General features: G+C 36.0%; 1 protein-coding gene across 1 annotated transcript; it reads left to right on the top strand.

The window, feature by feature from the left end:
* The first annotated feature begins 638 nt into the window (after positions 1-638).
* Positions 639-18,004, top strand: LOC143710425 (B-cell receptor CD22-like). Its single transcript, XM_077201380.1, has 9 exons — positions 639-1,333; positions 4,704-5,048; positions 5,147-5,395; positions 6,136-6,390; positions 6,474-6,716; positions 6,800-6,896; positions 7,067-7,112; positions 11,226-11,455; positions 17,541-18,004. The coding sequence occupies exons 1-9, from the start codon at positions 1,273-1,275 to the stop codon at positions 17,596-17,598; spliced, it is 1,584 nt and encodes a 527-aa protein (XP_077057495.1). The 5' UTR covers positions 639-1,272; the 3' UTR covers positions 17,599-18,004.
* Positions 18,005-20,322: the final 2,318 nt, after the last annotated feature.

Consider the following 20,322-nt stretch of genomic DNA (forward strand, 5'->3'; position numbering starts at 1 on the left):
AATTTTTTGATATAGGAATTTTGGGTTTTCATGAGCTGTATGCCAAAATCTTCAGTATTAAAACAATAAAAGACCTGAAATATTTCAGTTGGTGTGCAATGAATCTAAAATATATGAAAGTTAAATTTTTATCATTACATTATGGAAAACAATGAACTTTATCACAATATGCTAATTTTTTGAGAAGGACCTGTATATATATAAAGTATGCTTTAGTTTAGGCGATTGTCAGCTCCTGACGTATCTATCTGAAGCTGCAGGCCTGAAACGGCTGTCACGTATATAGTTCTGCAGTCTGACACATCTCGTCTCATATGTGCTCGTTCAATCCCTCAAACTCCCACCAGAGGTCACCATCTCCTGCGACTGACATCCACCTTGATGAGCCTCACCTGTCAATCACCATCATTCATCTTCACAATTATTCATCTTCAACCTACAGAAAAAGATCATAAATTTTCTTTAGTTAGTTTTAGTTCAGTAATGTTGTTCTCTTGTTGAAGGGTGGCCGTGACATTTCTGTCTCTGGGTGTTAATAAACAGTGTTAAACCACACAAAGCTAAAAGTGCTTGTGTTAAAACAGTCAGTCATTTGGTTGCTGTTGATCTGATGAGCTTCAACACGGTAAGACAAACACACTCTTGCTTAAATACAACTGATTCTCATTGCTCATATAACATGCATATCTTTACATGAGAAATGTTAAGAATATGGTGATTTACATATTGTTTAAGTGATGATTATATTAATGCTGTATAATAGACATATTTTATGCTGATGATTATATTAATGCTGTATTAAAGATATATTGTATGCTGATGATTATATAAATGCTGTATTATAGATATAGTGTATGCTGATTATTATATTAATGCTGTATTATAGATATATTTTATGCTGCTGATGATATTAACACTGTATTATAGATATATGTTATGCTGATGATTATATTAATGCTGTATTATAGATATATTTTATGCTGATGATTATATTAATGCTGTATTATAGATATATTTTATGCTGATGATTATATTAATGCTGTATTTTACGCTGATGATTATATTAATGCTGTATTATAGATATATTTTATGCTGATGATTATATTAATGCTGTAGTTTATGCTGATGATTATATTAATGCTGTATTATAGATATATTTTACGCTGATGATTATATTAATGCTGTATTATAGATATATTTTATGCTGATGATTATATTAATGCTGTATTTTATGCTGATGATTATATTAATGCTGTATTATAGATATATTTTATGCTGATGTCGGTCAGAATGGCTCGTCCTCTTCCTCTGATCTTTCTGCTCATGATTCACGGTGAGTCTCTCTTACATTCACATTAGAAACTCTCTGATGTTTTATTTAAGGCGTCATGAGCGGCTGATCTGCACTTTCTTCTGTCCTGTACTCACATATTTCTCTCTGAAACAGGAAGTGTGTGTTGAACATGTCAAACGCTTGTCCCTTTTAGAAATGCCCAATAGTCTTTTTCTACTTGCTAGTCAGTGTCACATGGTTTGGGGGGGGGGGGGACTTACTCATTGTTCAGAGCATTTGATTGGACAAAAATCACTGTAGCAGCAGATCATGAATATTTTTGACTCATGTTCTCGGAAATGAATGTGTGTGTTAAATATGTATCATGTCAAAGGAGTTCACAAGCATAAATGAGCTCTGAGCTGATAGATAAGAACTAAACGCCACAAAACTATTATTATGATGTTTTTTATGATGTCATTGTCATGATGTCATTATGATGTCGGGCGTACATGGTGCAAGTTCGTGAAGTCGTGACATATTGCACATGTTTACGAGTCAGTGCCGCAATGCATGCTGGGAATCATTGCTACGGTTTGTACTATGGTGGCACCCAGCATGCATTGCTGCATAAAAGTTTTCGTTTGTCTCCATTCTTGAGATTTATGTGGTGAATGTTGGTGTGTGTGTGTGTGTGCGTGCATGCGTGCGTGCGTGCGTGCGTCCCACAGTCTTTTAAAAACAAATGTGCAGATAATGTTAACATTGCTACTCGCCTGTTGTATAACCACAATAATAAAAACCTTTTTTAAAGTCTCCTATCAGATATTAAACACTTGATGAGTTTAACAAAACTACAGCATGTAAATTCATCAACACCAAAACCTGTTTATTCTCAATAAGATCTTCTGTAGACGCAGTAGCGTACCGTGGGGTTTCAGTCAGGGCCTTCAGTAACGCACAACTTTCGTTTTGTATAAATTGTATCTTAATTTTAATCAATGTTTTAACCAATTACCTGGATTTAATAAATAAGAAGCAAATATAGCAGCCTATAATCAGGACATGGAGGCGCCGACGCGATATAACTTGCATCCCACGTGAACTGGAGCTTGTCTAATAAATGAACAGAAACTCAGAAATATATCTAAGCTTGAAATGTCTACTTTTAAAGAAAACAATTCAAAACGAAAAGAAACAGACAACTCTCTTATAATCCGTATGAAGTGTGCATTTTTCTCTGTAGGCACCTTCACCTACTGCGAAGGTGCACGAGTCAGCATCGTTACAGAAAACACTATTTATTAAGAAACAATTAAAATGTCTCCTTGTTATATTTGACACATTCATAATGATTAGGCTACATTTGCCGGTTCTTTGTGGCAAGCTTTATGCGTCTTCTAACTGATCGAATATCGTGACATCCCTATTTTGTACCGGGCCATTTATGTTTTTTCACATTGTTCAAAAAAGTTCTTGGTAAAAAAGAAAAGAAAAGAAGCTACTGTGCCTAATATTATTGTATACAGCTTGTATTTATAATAAGTCTTCTTCTCTGTTTAACAAACGGCTCTTAGCCACCAATTACATTAAACTCATAGTTTAGCTAAGGACTTATAGTTTAAAAGTGTATATAACATGAATTTAAAAATAATATGAAACACACAACCATGAATGTTGAAAATATTTTTGTGCATTTATTTAAAATGATTAAAATGTATTTAAAACTGATTACAATATTTATATACATAAAAAATAATTCATACAACGTAACCTTTTTTTATTAATAAGCTAGTCGATGAAAATGCTTGCATAACGACAAAACTTAAGCCTGTTTTATGCTTCTGCGTCGAATCGACGGCGTACCCCCGCAGACCCCTCTGCGTCGCCTCGAACCCCTCCGCCGTAGCTCGACGTGCACCTCCAAAAAATTGTAACTACGCGTCGAGGCGACGCAGACCACAAGGGCTGTGATTGGTCAGATGCACCGCAATACAACTCAACCTGACGCAGAACCATAAAACGGCAACGACGCCGTAGGAGTGACGGCGTAGCTACGCCGTGGAGTTGACGCAGAAGCATAATGAGGCCTTTACTCTTACTCTATAACAAAACATTTACAAAAACTTGGTCCCAACAGGGCCTTTAACGTCAACATGTTGAACAAGTCTGCTGGCTCCAGCATTAAACAGACAGACGTGAACGTGGTTCCTCACTGCACTTTGGTTCCTCATCCCGTTCCTCACTGCACTTCCTGTGTGAATGATACTGTGTGTGTGTGTGTCTGTGTGCGTGCGTGCATGCATGTGAGGGAGAGAGAACAGGGGGCAGCTCACAGCACTGCGAGGGTAACAAGCTTACTAACACCCCTCACAGTGTTGTCAGCTGCACCCATAGACAGTAAAAGAAAGCCTGCACCCCGTTCCTCGCTGCACTTCCTGTGGGAATGATAAATAACCTGTTCCGCTCAGTGATAGCTGTTAGCCAGTCATAGCGGTCATAGTTACCCACAGTGAAGTGCCGCACAAAACCTTTTCCAGCCTTGGTCAGCCCATCCAGCTTAGGTGTAGATCTTCCTTTTTAAATGATCTCTTTCTTCTCTCCAAACATACGCCTTGAAAAGGGCACACGAAGGAGATCGTTAACTGGACCGGTAAGAGGTGTGAAGGTATAGCTCAGTTCACTGACATTGCTCACAACCCGCCAACATTTCAAACGGTTGATGACATCAGCGGGGGCTAGCGCCGACACATCGCTGGGCCCTGAGGGCGTTCTGTCACTACGCATCGAAATTTGATTGGCTAATGATACACGTCAGTCAAAGTTATGATCAAATGGGAAATGGCAGCTTCAACGGAAGGGTAGCTATACTTCTAGTGCTGGTCCACGGAGCTGTGATGCGTTTAGATGACCATATGGAAAATCCAGCTCAGCCTCACAAAAAATAACCATATTCTTTATGGAAATTTAATCGTAAAAATGAAAAATATATATTTTACATATTATATATTAAATTCTATTATATCCTATTATATTCTATTCAATTATATTTTAGATTCTGACAGGGCCAGCAGAGAAGGCCCTGATGGCCCTGACAGCCCACCTCTGTGTAGACGTCTGGTTAGTAATAACAAGTAAAAAGCGCTGTAAATGCAGCATTTTTCTTTTAAAGTTTCTTTAAGTTTTTATAAATTTAGATTTTATTTATTTATTTATTCATTCATTTATTTTAATTTATTGTTTTATTTATTTTAGAGCTTATACCATATACAATTAACTTGTTCTTTTTTTCATAAACAAACTGCCCTCCACCCAGTGCTATTCTGTCGAGAGTTACATCTTAACACAAATTGTGTGTTAAAAATCTACACAACGTGTCAAAATACCATCAACACACGTTGTTTTATGGTGTATGAATTCTGTGTTTCAGGGGTTTCTAGTGCTAATTATGGTGTGAGTTACAGTCCTTCACACATCTGTGCACTAAAGAACTCAACAGTGATAATGAACTGCAATTTTACATATCCTACTGAACGTCAGCTCAAGAACGTGTTCTGGACCAACGAGTCTACAAGGGGTGATGAGTCCCTAAATCTGTGTGAGGATCCTGAATACAGTCAGAGACTTCAGTATCTGGGAGATAAACAGCAGAACTGCACCATCAGACTGAGTCATGTGACACTGAAGGATTCACACATGTACTATTTCAGATTCATCACTGATAAACCTGATGGAAAATGGACTGGTGTTCCTGGAGTGACTCTTAATGTCACAGGTGACTTTGATGAGGTTTATCTCTTCTTCTGTGCATTATGTTGAATAATAATCAGTGTGTGACAGCAGCACTAGATATAATGTGTGTGTTGTGTTCAGATCTTCAGGTGGAGTCTCCTGAGAGAGTGACAGAGGGAGATTCAGTCAGTCTGACATGTAAAAGCAGCTGCGCTCTGACTGACAGAGCAACATTCATCTGGTACAGAAACTCACAGCCATTAACTGAGAGAAGAGACAGAAACAATGAACTCCTGCTGCAGTCAGTCAGAAGAGAGGATTCAGGCAGATATAGCTGTGCTGTAGACGGACACACTCACATCTCTCCTGATGTTCAGCTCAATGTCATGTGTGAGTACAGATTCACTTTTTCTGTTTGTCTTTAAAAAACTAGCAGAGTTTAAGACATAACGCTAATAAATTATCAGTATGTTTCGTGGGAGCTCTTGTGTTTTCACTGAAATCTGGAAGAAAAAAACAGACTTAGATGTCTCAAAATCAACAGATTGTCAATAAATAAAAATGCATATAAATGATGTATATAAATAACATAAGTTTAGAAATAACACATTTATCTTAAATACCAGTGGTGGCTGGTCAATGGAGGGTGCTCTCCTCCCTAAACCACACAAAATAATAATTGTTATAATTTTATTTATAATAATATATATGATATGATATATGTTCCCTCTGTCTCAAGTTCAGCTCTGAGAAAGAAATTTGTAAAGCAGTTTAGTGTCTTTTGGCTTCTCCATGTGCTCCTAATTTCCATATAAAATATCTCTAAACAAATGTAACTTTTATTTTTTCCTTAGTTTTGTGGTTGCACTATATTGTGAGTTAGGAAAAGTAAAACAATATTTTTAATTTATCTTAAAAAATCATCCGAATTTTGTTGTTGTTGTTGTTGTTGTTGTTGTTGTTGTTGTTGTTGTTGTTGTTGTTGTTGTTGAGAATCATCCTTAAACTTAATCCAGAACTTGATAAAACATTGATCTGTATTTCAAATGTTTCAAGCTCAAATTGTATCTTGTGAATTTTGTTAAATTTTTTCTTTCACTGTTTATGTCTTGTTTTTTTGTTTATTTTAGATCCTCCCAGGAACGTCTCAGTGTTCATCAGTCCATCTGGTGTAATAGTGGAGGGAGATTCAGTGACTCTGAACTGCATCAGTGACTCAAACCCTCCTGCAGAAATCAGCTGGTTTAAAGGAGGAACGATTGTAGGATCTGGAAGAATCTACAACATCTCAAAGATCAGCTCTGATTACAGTGGAGAATACAAGTGCAAGTCCATCAATACACATGGAGAGAAATACTCTGATAATGTGACTTTAAACATCATGTGTGAGTTAATGATGGTTCAGTAACTGTTGTAACAAACAAATGAGTGTATTAACAATCGCGAAACATTAATATATATGTTTTAGACTCTCCCAGGAACGTCTCAGTGTCCATCATTCAGTCTGGTCAGATTTGGGCTGGAGATTCAGTGACTCTGAAGTGCATCAGTGACTCAAACCCTCCTGCTCTGAACTTCAGCTGGTTTAAGGAGAATGAAACCTCAGCTGTTGGATCTGGACAGAGTTTCAGTGCACTACAGAGTGGACACTTCTACTGTCAGGCTCACAATCAACATGGATCTCAGAGATCAGACGCTGTAACTCTCACAGGTGAAGCTTTTATTAACACACTCCTGTATCTTCACATCATTCATCAGTTTGGAGAGTTAATCATGATGATCTGCCTCTTTCAGTTCATCATGTTGCTGGTAGGAATGTGATTGTGATCACAGCGTTATCTGGAGGATTACTCATCATCATCATCATCATCATCATCATCCTGTTTATAATGTGAGCTCAATAAAAAAACTGCAGTGACTGTATACATTCACTTTGGTCTGATATAGAAGAAAATGGCTAATTTTTGTTAGAGTTTTAGTCATCTTTAAAAAACAGAATTCATATTTTCACTTACTTTAATACATTCAACCATATGCTGTTAATGAATGTGATTATTACAGAAAGAAACGAAGGAATGTTAAAGCTGAAGATCACAGAGTGAAACAGGTAAATCATTCAAATACTAATTTACTGTTTTAATATATGTTTGTTGGTCATAGTCTGATGAATGAACATGCCACTTAATTTATTCATTCTGCCCTATTCTTTTCCACTTCATGTGTGAATCAATGAAATATACATGTATTTTACATCACTACATTGATGTGATTTGATTCGATCTGGTACTTGTTCTGAAACGTTTAATACCTGCTACACTGTTAAAAATTACCTGTAAATTTTACAGTAAAATACTGGCAGCAGGGTTGCCAGCCAGTTACTGTATTTTTTTACAGTAGCGTCTGTAATTTAATTTACAGAATTTTACTGTATTCTCTGATTACAGTATTTTTTAAAATGTTGTATTTCTTACAGTAAGTTCCATGATTCTCTGTATTTGCTATATCTAGAGTAAATATGTAAAATGCAGTATATACAACATATTTTCCTGATGTCTGAATATTAATGACTGGCAGCTGAATTTGAAATGTTAATTATTCATCAAATGCAAATTGTTTTTAAATACATTAAGTGTTGTATAATGCACAACTTAATTCCCCTATTACTTCACAAAACAAACAAATCATTCAACATCCTAATCTTGAAAAACAGGTCAACATTTGTTTAATTTATAACTTTAAAATATGCATGAAAAAAAGTAATAAAACAGTGTATTTTGTATATTTTGATTTAATTTTTATTTACAAACTTGTATTTTTTTTTTAAATGGACATGAAATTAAATATTTTTTAATTACTTGAAACAAATTAGCCGTCATGGCCCTTCACACAAAGAAGAAATACGCAAACGACATACATTTAAAACAAGTTGACCAACATGATCATCATAAAATGGTTCTGAAAAACACGGACACGGATGAATTTTCACCACTTCATTACCAGACAAACATATCCAAACAACAAGGCCCCAAGTGAGTCAAACAAACTTCTGATCAAAAATGGAGAATAATTCAGCTCCAGATGCTGTTCCATCACAGGATGCAAAGAGTGGCTAGAAATATTGAAAAGGACAATATATTAGATATATTACAAAACATAATGATATAGTCAGAGACAGACGGAGGGATGACAGATAGTTAGAGACAGGGAGAGAATATTAAAAGGTTACAAGTAAAGAAAAAATAGATTATTGTGTATGTGTGTGTGTGTGTGTGTGTGTGTGTGTGTGTGTGTGTGTGTGTGTGTGTGTGTGTGTGTGTGTGTGTTTGTGTGTGTGTGTGTGTGTGTGTGTGTGTGTGTGTGTGTGTGTTACTTACATTTCAGAAATGGTTCTGTACCATTTGCCCTGTCGTTTTAGATGGCAATTTTCCTCTCGACTTCTTTGTTCCTCTCTCTGGATTGATGCATACAAAGCACCTAAAGGGCCAGGAAACAGACAATATGTAATTAAGACTAATTAACTCAACAGATAATATATCTAAAGGCAAGTTCTGATATTGAATACATGTGTAAAATGCAGGTACTGAAGTAGTTAAGAATTCAATCATTACCTTTAAATGAACTCCAAGGTGCCGCCTCCTGATTGCATATGTAATATGCAGTGAACAGTATGGCAAGGCCAGACAGGAAGCTGGGCTGAATGCTCTCCTTACACAAAACTTGGCCTTCCAGTGTCCACTTGTCAAATTGTGTCCTAAAACAATAGCACATGTGGCAAAAATTATTTTTTACTATACCATTTTTATTTTTCAGCTTTTTACATTTAAACTATATTTTAGTAATCAGAGTGAAGGAACTCTTTCTTTTAAATAAAATGAACAAAGGCATTATACAAACAATAAGCTAATTACACACACAGAGTAGGCTATAGCTAAAATATATGTACTGAAATGTAAGGGATTTTTACACCGGCATATTAAACATGCGACAAAACTGGTATTACAGCACCATTCAAAATGTAGGCTAACGTTATATGACACACATCCTCTGTGAGTCTGACGCAAGGTTTTAGCAACGCCGTTTTAATTTCGGCGCCCATTTTAACAGATGACTTGATTTTGATTTTGATTTGATTTACACCATACAATAATTACGACGAAGTGTGCTGATCAACACGAAGCTCGTGTGAATACCGACTTTTGTCATTAAAGCATGTAATTCTTAACATAGGAGCCCATAAATCCCGAGGAATGTGTGAAATACTACCGCGTCCGTGCTGCTGAAGCCCCGCGCAAGTCTCCTTTGCGCCCCGCGGTCGGAGGATGTGTGATCCGGGGTTAAGTTACCAATATGAACCGCGAATATAACGTTACCTTCATAGTCTACGAGTAACCCAACATGAAAAATAAGAAACTGAAATAAGTCACTTACCACAGAGTTGAGAATCACTCCTCTTGCCGCCGCCGACACGACCGTTGAAGATCACAATGCCTCTGAAGATTTGAAATTTACAGCAATATTCTGTATTTTGAATCAAACCGACGCGCGACCCCAGAATGCATTGCAGTTTACAGCAATATGCTGTATTATTAGAAAACAGCCAGCTGCTGTAAAATAATGCTGTAATTTTTACAGCAATTCATTACAGTGTACTGTTGAAAAGCAGTGTCATAATTATGTATTTTTTTGTATTTATGATAGGACTGGGCGATATATCGCACGATATTGTTATGCGCATCTCGTCAGTAAAGCCGGTTCCTTGATTAGTAGTAAATCGCCTTCACCTGCTTTCAGGTGGAGCGGCATTTACTACAAAGAGCCGTAGTTAACTGACAAGCTGAGCCATATCGCATCAATATCGCGGACATATCGCGAGCGATAATGAATCCGATATGGCTCAGCTTGTCAGTTAACTACGGCTCTTTGTACACAGCAAAAACTACAGTGTTAAATTAACACTCCTGGGAGTGTATATGAGTCCACTCAAGAGTGTTGAAGTTAATGAGATAATTAAGTGATTAATTTAGTGATGATTGAACATTATTGAAGACACCTGATGTTAACAAGCAGAATCACTGAAGGAGAAAATCTAAAATTGTAAGCCACCGTTATGGCGATCATTGGTTGCTTTAGTTGGGCTCTTGACCCTTTTATTATTAATTTTAGATTTTGTTTGGCTGATGTATCTGAGTTATAACTGCCAGATGAACAAAGAAAAAAGTGATCTGATGGTGTTGGTTATAATATGACAATCATCATTTGAATTTTATGATTTTGATTAATGTTGTTGGTTACAATATAACTGTGATTCTGCGTAAATATCCAGAGTTTTAGCTGTAATAAAAATGATTTCTTAAAAGTTGTTTCTAAAAAACAAAATCTTTCTTATAGGCACTCACAGACTTCAAGAATATGCATCTCAACAATGGTGATGAGCAGAATATTCAATTAGGAAAAGTAAATTACATCGAAAATTCAGATCATAATTTATTCATATCGCAATGCATGATGGGAGCCATTCATGAGTTGTGATTGGTGGCAGCCACTGCAACATGCTTTATTATTGTCACCATTGTTGAGATGCACAGGCTGATTATTGGTGTCTGTGTTTCTAAATAAATGTATTTGAATGGGTTTTGATCAGAGCAATGTTTATTAAATATTTTGGATTATAAGAAACATACCTATATTCATATATGCTGTAGAATCAAAAAGTTGTTGCCAACAAGTTAAACGAAACTAACTCAATAAGATTCATTTTTCAGCTCACAGCATGATTATGCCAGAACACAACCTACACTATAAGATCACACTTTTTTTGTTCATTTGATTGTTATAAATAAAAAACAGCAGACAAACAAATTTAAAATGAATGTATAAAGGTTGAGATCCCAACTAAAGCAAACACTTATCGCCATAACGGTGGCTTACAATTTGAGATTTTCTCCTTTAGTGATTCTGCTTGTTAACATCAGGTGTCTTCAATAATGTTCAAACATCACTAAATTAATCACTTAATTATCTCATTAACTTTAACACTCTTGAGTGTTAATTTAACACCGGAGTTTGTGCTGTGTAGTAAATGCCGCTCCATCTGAAAGCAGGTGATGGTGATTTACTACTAATCAAGGAACCGGCTTTACTGACGAGATGCGCATAACAATATCGTGCGATATATCGCCCAGCCCTATTTATGAATGATCTCTACTCTGACATGTCACAGAGAGTTTCAGTCCACGACAAGCCTCTTTCTGAACCGGATTCAGTCGATGACGCTCTGTATACCAGTGTGAACCCCAACAGATACAGAGGAAAAACTCCTGAATCCAGAGATGCTGAGGAGATCCTGTACACAACTGTCCAACATCACAGAAAGACAGAGACGAAGAGAGCAGAGGAGAATCAAAGTCGTTATGATGATATAAGAGTTCATCAGCCTGACGATGCAGTGAGGTGAGAAAAAAAAACATCTTAACCAGTACCAACTTGACCAGTACCAGCTTAACCAGTACCAACCTAACCAACCAGCACCAACACAGTAAAATCCCTGGTGTTAAATAAATTTAACACCGCTTTGTGTTTATATGGGAACCACCAGCAGGGTGTTAAAAGTAACACTGATGCAGTGTTAGAGTTAAAGGGACAATGTGTAGTTTTTAGGTATTTTATTATCTAAAATCAATATTTTCATTCATAAATATCTCCTCAATGGTGTACAAATACCTGTGCCAATAATCTGACTTATCCTTGTAAACGAAGAATTTATTATCTTTATATACATGTGACGGGTAGGTCCACGGAGGCTTCCATGTCGTTCCGCCATCTTGAAAAACTATAATAGCAGAGAGGGTCAAAAAGTACTAGGCCAACGTGTTTCCACAACGTGTTTTCGTTCAGAGCCAGCGTCACGTGACTGAAAGCAGCAGAAACGGAGGAGCAGAGCAGTGAGAGGCGCTTCACGGCCCCGGCAAGTCAGTCAGTAATTCATACTGTAACATTCGTTTGTTCGTTGTGTCAAGTTGCAGTTTGTTTGAAATAACAAACCTGTTCACCCGAAGGAAAACTCGACGAAGTGCTATTAGAAGACATCCTGTCATAGCTTGTTTGTACATAACAGCTACCGTAGATGCAATACGCATTTGAAAAAGCAAGGCGCTGGAGAGCACAACTTGTTTGAATGCAAAATACTATTTCACCGCTAGATGGGAGAAATTCCTATCCAATGTACTTTTAATGAGATAATTAAGTGAGTATTTGAACAATGATTGAGCATTAAAGACACCCGATGATAACAAGCAGAATCACTGAAGGAAAAAGAGAAAGACAAGAACTACAACTGATTTCCGGAGTCAAAATCAACTGATAAAAGACATTAAATCTCTGAAGATCTCAGCAGAGGAGGATTTAACATCACCACAAACAACATTACCAGCTTCATTTATTATCAACTAATTAATGAAAATGAATAGAGGTGTACATGTTGATGTTGAATTGGAATTAATTTATTTTAGACACACACAGACATCAAGAATTAGCACATGAATCTCAAAAATGGTGACATTCTTCATGCAGCAATGCTTGCTGGGAGCCACCATATTATAAAAATAATGGCTCTGTAGCGAATTAGCTCTATGAAATATTAATAAACAATCATAACTTTTTATAACAACCAATTACTCAGTTCATCCTGTGAACCCTCAATATTGGTTATTAATAGAAATGTACATTTCCAGGGCATGGGAAAGGTCTTTATTACTAAGTACTGCTAAGAGAAAGTAGTTAAGATCGATATGATTAGTGACTCTGAATATGAGCTTGAGGCACAGACAACTTTACATGTGATATGAACAAGACTTTATTAACTAGACTAAACATTTAAACTACTCTAATATACACATACATACATACAGTTTCCCAAGGGAAAGAAAGCTGAAGAAGAATACAGGAAAGCAAGAAGTGATAGTTTGTTTTTGTTGAAGTTACAGTTGTTTGATATTCAGCAGATCAACAGCCTTGAGCAAACCATCAGTTTAGTTCTAACACATCATTTAAAAGGTGTAAGGATACTTAATGCATAAAATCATGAGACTAAGTTCGAATTAAACTGTCCTGATGCAATTTGTTGAGGCTCCAGTTGATCTTTGCTGATGTTGTTTTGATGAGAGAAAACCAATTGAAGTCAGAGGATCTTTGGTGAATGGAAAGACAAGGCCGCAGCCTGGCACAAGCTTGGGGTCCTAAGAAACCTTTAGTTTAGCATCATCTTCTCAGGAAGGACTAAGAGAAAGAGAGAGCTAAGAGAAGCTCAGAGCATGAAAAGCAAAGAGTCAAGAGAGCCAAGTGGGTCAAGAGAGAGAGCAGATCTTGTGTTCAGTGAATTTAAAGCCTGAATGAAGCCAATAAGAAGTTGTCCCTTTGGAGGGAGATTTTAAGACCCTTTGTGTTTGAGCAGGTCATTTTAATCTTTAATTTCATTGGGTGTTTAAGAAAAAGAATCTTCAAGATTCTTATAATACACATGCGTCACAAAGTTAGCAAAATGTAATTGTAAATTAACAAATGGGGAAAGAAGATTGGACTTTATAGAGATCAAATATGCCACACATATGATTTTGGTTAACCATAGTATTCAAAGTCTGAAACATTAACCCATTAGAGTTTACAAGAAATCATAGGCCAAAGCAATATAAAAATGAAAATAATGAGATGGGAAAATTAGATATATGTTTATACATTTCTCAAGAGGTGTTATATATATATATATATATATATATATATATATATATATATATATATATATATATAATATATATCTTACCTTCTCAGTAAGAATTCATTAAGAGTCACATCCCTCAGGAATTCCCTTTTTGGGGTCGTAAAAATTCTTATCAATGTAACAAGACCCTGAGTTCTGCCAGTGGTGTTAGCTTCATTGTGATGTTAGTTTCGGGGTAAATTTCACAGATCGTTGTTGGGAGAGTGAGTTTGCCGGACTATTCATTAAATATAATGAATAATTTGTGTGTGTGTGATTGGTCCAGACGCTACAGCTCCCAGCATGCATTGCAGCCTGAAGCATGTCACAATTTGTTGAGATTCATAAGCTGAGTCTTGATGTTAGTGCTTGTGTCACTAGATATACTTTTCTGGCAATGTATTTTAAAATTTGAATTCAGGATGTTTGATCTTTTGAAAAAAAAAAGTATTGATGGTAAACTCTATTTATAATAAGTAATCTCTTTTGATCGTTTTTGGTGTTTATCAAACACATTTCTTTGTAATGAAACATATATTACTTGATCAACACTGTTTATGGTTTTCCTTGCAACAAATTATGCATTTTTGTAAACACTGCTACAAACATACCCACATAATATAACATGAAGAGTCAAACTGCACAATTAAAATAAACACTGATCACCATAATGGGTACCAAATGTTTTCAATTAAACATCAACATCTAAAACTGTTTATTCTCAAAAAGAACTTCTGTAGATGAATGACAGAAATCAGGTTAAACTGGTTTGTAATAAGAGAGAGGCTGTGTCTGGATGTCAGTTGTAGTTCTTTTATTTTTTTCTTTTCTTCAGTGATTCTGCTTGTTATCATCAGGTGTCTTCAATAATCGAACAATCATTACTCAATTAATCACTTTATTATCTCATTAGTTCTAACACTGCTTCCGTGATATTTTTAACACCCTGCTGGTGGTTCCCATTTGAACACTGAGCGTCGTTAATTTAACACCGAGGAATTTACTGTGAACTTAACTAGTACCAAATTAACCAGAACCAAGTTAAGCAGTATCTGCTTAACCAGCACCAGCTTAACCAGTATCAATTATATATATAATGATATTTCGCAAATTCACGTATGATCGCGCAATATAAAAATGTGCCCTGTGCTGAATTGATATATATATATCAATTCAGCACAGGGCAAATTTTTATATTGCGCGATCATAAAAGGAATTTGCGAAATCTCGTGCACAGCAAAATTCCCAGATAGCAAAATAAAAGCAAACAGGAAAAACCAATGAAAATTACAGGACAATTCAGCTGCATACTTTAGTCATGCTGTAATGCATGATGTGAGCCATGGATTTGTTTTGATTGGTGGCTCCCATCAGGCACTGCAACATCAAGCATTTGTGTGATTGTCACCATTGTTGAGATTCATATGTAGATTCTTGATGTCTGTGTAGGGTATCTGGCTGAATCATGGGTCGTTCATCTGAACACATATGAATGCACATTCCGTCTGAAATCAGAAAGCGTTTAGCCTCTGAACTTATGGAGGCAAATTATGCATTAGGCTCCACCCAGTCTGCAATAGACGATTCGGGTGACAATTTTATGGCACCCAAGAGGTTTAACAGACAACAAGATGGGTGGTGATTGTGCAGTGGATAAGACACATGCCTTTGGTGTGAGAGACCCGGGTTCGAATCCACTGAGCAAGACACTTAACCCCTAGTTGCTCCGGACACGTGCGACCTCTGAAATATAGCAATTGTAAGTCGCTTTGGATAAAAGCGTCAGCTAAATGAATAAATGTAAATGTAAACAAGACACCGAGCTTCACAGAGATGTGTTATCACCCATCTACCCCCTCTTTCTGGTAAGGAAGAACTCAGGGTGAAGACACACACACACACACACACACACACAAAACTTTCATCATATAAAGACTTTACCGAAATATGTATCATTATATGTGTAATTATGTATTAAGCCGTATCTTTGTAATTCCTATGCTTTTTCATGTTTTGTCTGGTATCAATGTAAATCTCTCGGTTTGTCCCAGCTGAATCCATATCGTATATTGTGCTGAAATGTATTTTACTATGTTTTATCATCTCTGGAGTAAAATTTTATGCATTTCTGTCACTGTCATAAAACATGCAAAGTAGGTCTCGACAGGACAAAGGAACACTTTTGCCGCGCACTTTTCTCACGGGTGATTGGTTCATTCACGCAAGAGAAGGCGTGAACAAAATTGTTTTAAAGAGACACACCAAGCACCTATCGCTCTCTCTTACTTCTCCTCTCTTCGCATCATGTAACTGCTCCGCGTGATCCACCTCCAGGGATCTTTTCCTTTTTTTGTTTGTTTCTTTAAGTTTTTATTTTCCATTTTCGAATTCTCCTTGGTTAATTTCCACCGACGAGTGAAATGTCTGAATTATGAACCGGCAACTTCACCACAAACGGACATTCAAAATTGCTGCGCTTGGCTCACTCTGGAAGAACGAGTGAATGTGACGCTCTCAGGATTGAGACACACACGCCTTCTTCATATCAGCCACACAAAAGACCTATAGATGTGCAAGTATTTCGTTTACTAAGCTTCCACAGCATTAAGATTTGATGTTGATTTCTTGTGGTCTCTCAGAGGGTTTTGTCCAGGTGAAGTTAGCAAAACTGTGATCCCTACAGATCTCTCTCTCTCTCTCTCTCTCTCTCTCTCTCTCTCTCTCTCTTTATTGATGCATTCCCTTTCATTGTGTTGTTGCCATTATTGTGTTTGTAAATACATTTATTGTTTGTTATAACCGGTATACGTAACTTTGCCTTTATTAAATGCATTATATTAATTTATTGATTCTGTCTCTATTCTCATACAGGTCCCTTTAATGTAACACGATCCAAAGCTACATGCTTTAAAATTTTATTGATAGACTACTTATAGAGGTATCGTTATAGATCAGGAAAGTTGTTCCTTGTGGTATTGATATACAATTGAGCTAATTTTAACCTGTCTGTAAAATATAGTCTACATATGCAATTAATTATAATCCTTTGTGGTTAATTGTCTAAGTACATATATGAATGCAGATGCAGGGAATATCCCTTTTTGGGAGATTCAACATGTATGTTTATCTGGGTCAAACCCGTATGAACGATTATTAATTGTAAATTACTAATCTTTGAATACGTATCCCCAAAGCCTGACCCAGGTACGTTACATCTGTGTGTGATGTAAATACCTTCAGATTATTAAAACACTGCTGGATATAGCTAATGTAATGTAAAAACAAAGAATTTGTATAGTCAACCTATAATGCTGTGTGAGATCAGTGAATTAGGCCACTGCAAGATTGTAATTTCAATATCGAAACATAACCATCATAACCTGGGCTGCGTTTCCCAAAAGCATCTTAAGCCTTAATTGATCATAGAACAATTGCAATAAATTGTCTTTATGATCAAAATATAGGCTTACGAGGCTTTCTGGAAACGCAGCCATGGTGACATGAAACGAAACATTCCATAAAACATTACCATCTAAACTTCTGTTAAATCTAAAACAGACTGTGATTCTGCTTATTAATTGTTATTGTTATTAATGTATCAATTGCTTATTAGCTGCTCATCTACCTCTTCAGTGTTATTTTAACTCTGTAGAGTAGACCACTATAGACAGAGCGCTGTTAATTTAACACTGGGGATTTTGCTGCGTAGCACCAGTTTATCAACCACAGATCATATATTCTGGGCTATAATATTGTTGTGCTCCTTTTTGTTTGATTGTTTAGGCGATCAACTGTTCAGATTGTGGAAGATGCATCAGTGATCTACAGCAGCATCAAATGAGTGATAGAGACCAGCGAACACAAAGCCTGTGTTCAATTGTTTAATGAACGATTGTTGGATGATTGTTTAGTTGTGGAATAATTTACCCTTCTGTTCAGACCACAAGCAATATAAACATGTTCATCACCACATTAAGACTCATTTGTTCTCTTTGACCCTTTGTGAAAGAATGGTAATAACCATGACAATGCAATGTTTTTTTAATGTTTTTTTTATTATTATTATTTTCTTGTTAGTAGCATATAATTAGTTGTTTTTCAGTATTTTTGGTATTCAGTTTAAGCTTAGAAATAACACCAATCTGAAGTCGAAGAATGTCACTTAATTGTCACAATTAGCAGTTTGTAACTTTTTAAAAAAAAAACAATGCATGTATTAATAATTAAATAAAATATTTTACTGCTTATCAATATTCAGATGCATTAAGTATTGTATTTAATACATTTTTATAAAGAGTTCCCTGTTTTACATATGTTTTTACAAGTAGGACCAGTGCTTCAATACATTTGAATAACCTAAAAGACAATTAAGTGTCTTTACTTTCCTTTACTTTAGTGATTCACAGCACTGGTAGGACCTCTAGTGACTGACTTGTGAATTATTGTTATCTCTCAGATAACATTGGCATTCAACTACTTTACCCTCCTGAAAACTGTTTCTTCTGTCTAGTCAGAATCGACAGATCTTGATCTCATTTATATATGCAGTCTGTTTCAGATCTCAAGCAGACAGTGAAGAGAATGTTACAGTCAATTAAAACAGTGCTCGGTGAGTTATAGTAATAAATATTATTATAAAATTAAGCCCTCCCAGCAGGCAAGGGATATAGACTACGACGTCGGTCAGACGTTGGATTTTGGTTGAAAATGAAAGTCGAGTTGACGTCTAAATCCAATGTTTGTTTGACGTCAAGCTCCAACGTTGTGCAGTCGTTGAATTTTGGTTGGAATAAACCAAACAAAAAGGTGAAATGCATGGCCGTACTACTACCAGCTTCACTTAAAACTAACCAGATTTACTTTATTTCATTTCAATTTTAATTAAATCATATTTTGTATTTTAAAGTCACCATGATGGTGGTTAGCATTTGCTTTAGTTGTCCTCTTGATCCTTGACTCTCTAATATAATTTTTTCTCTTGCTGCTATAATTGTGTGTTTATAAAGCACACTTGTAGCTAAAAAAGCCATGAGACAATGAGGTCAGGTGATGTTGACTGTTTATTGATGATATCATCATGTAATTGCCTGAATCCCTGATCTTGTTTAATGTTTTGATTATTTGACTAATACTTCTGGTTTTAATGTGGTTTTCATATAGAAGTCATTTGATTTTACAGCATATCTAGTGGTGTCATCACATAATATACTTGTTTTTTTTAAATACTATTTAGTGCACAAAAACCTTTCATCTATGGCATTACTTATACACACACAGACATCAATAAACAGCATATGAATCTCAACAATGATGACAATCAAACAAAATATCCTGATAATCAGATCAACTCATGAGCTACAAAAAATCCAGCTGCATAATTTATTAATGCCACAATGCATGCTGGGAGATATGGGTGAGTTTTGATTGCTGGTACCCAGCATGCACTGCAGCATAAAGCGTTTCATTGATTGTCACCATTGTTGAGAGTCATACGCTGATTCTTGATGTCTAAGTAATAATGTAGAAGAAAAAGTTTAATGCACTAAATGTTTTAAAAATCCTTTATATTATTTGATAAACAACATTACTCTCTTGCTGTAAAATGAAATGGCTTCTGTTATAAAACAACATTAAAAACACAAATCCAATATAATCAAAACATTAGACTCTGATTAAGATCATGGACTCAAGCACTTACATGATGATGACTTCATCAATAAACTGCCAACATCACCTGACCTAATTTTCTCTAGTTTTTTTGCCACAAAAAATGTGCTTTATAAACACACAATTATAGCAGACAGAGAAAATTTTATAATAAAGAGGCAAGGGTCAAGAGTCCGACTAAAGCAAACGCTAACCACCATCATGGTGACTTTAAAATACCAATATTGATTTCATTAAACCGGAAGTGAAATAAAGTCAGTCTGGTTAGTATTAAGTGAAGCTTGTAATGCTGTTTGAGTTGTTTACTCCTCTTCTGCTGAGATCTTCACAGATTTAATGTGCTGCCATGCATGTCACGTTTTTTTGCGGTGTTTATTCCAGCCAAAATTCAACATCTGTCTGACGTTGGAGCTTGATGCCAAACAAACGTTGGGTTTAGATGTCAACCTGACTTTCATTTTCAACCAAATGACGTCTGGCTGACGTTGGATTAGTTGGAGTCAAACATCTTCCTGACGTCACATTGACGTACTGTGCCTGCTGGGCTGTAATTAAGGCTTCAGAGACCAAATCCCCAGATTGAGGGAAATATATATATATATATATAAACAGTATATGATCAATAAGCTATGGCAAAATTTTACATTGACGTTGCCATAATGATGTTTTACATTATAACTCATCACAATAACTGTCACGGTGTGGCTTCATGTCTTGTTCCTGTCTGTCCTGTGTTTCCCTTGTCTTGTGTGAACTTTAGTTATTTCCTGTTCTGTGTCATGTTTTGTAGTCCTTTGTAGTTTTTCTAGTTTATAAGTATCCCCAGGTGTTTCTGATTAACCACGCCCCCTTGTTATCTTGTTTAGCTCGTTTACCCCTGTATTTAAGCCCTGTGTTT

The sequence above is a fragment of the Siphateles boraxobius genome, unplaced genomic scaffold, assembly GCF_051911475.1.
Source record: "Siphateles boraxobius isolate OS27281-9 unplaced genomic scaffold, OSU_SipBor_1 47, whole genome shotgun sequence".
NCBI classification, from domain to species: domain Eukaryota; kingdom Metazoa; phylum Chordata; class Actinopteri; order Cypriniformes; family Leuciscidae; genus Siphateles; species Siphateles boraxobius.

Bases quoted from the DNA above. Each gene is read 5' to 3' on its own strand.
- LOC143710425 (XM_077201380.1), top strand. From the start codon at position 1,273: ATGCTGATGTCGGTCAGAATGGCTCGTCCTCTTCCTCTGATCTTTCTG. The intron at 5,049-5,146 runs GTGACTTTGATG...TGTTGTGTTCAG, and splicing joins AGTGACTCTTAATGTCACAG to ATCTTCAGGTGGAGTCTCCT. The intron at 6,717-6,799 runs GTGAAGCTTTTA...TGCCTCTTTCAG, and splicing joins AGACGCTGTAACTCTCACAG to TTCATCATGTTGCTGGTAGG.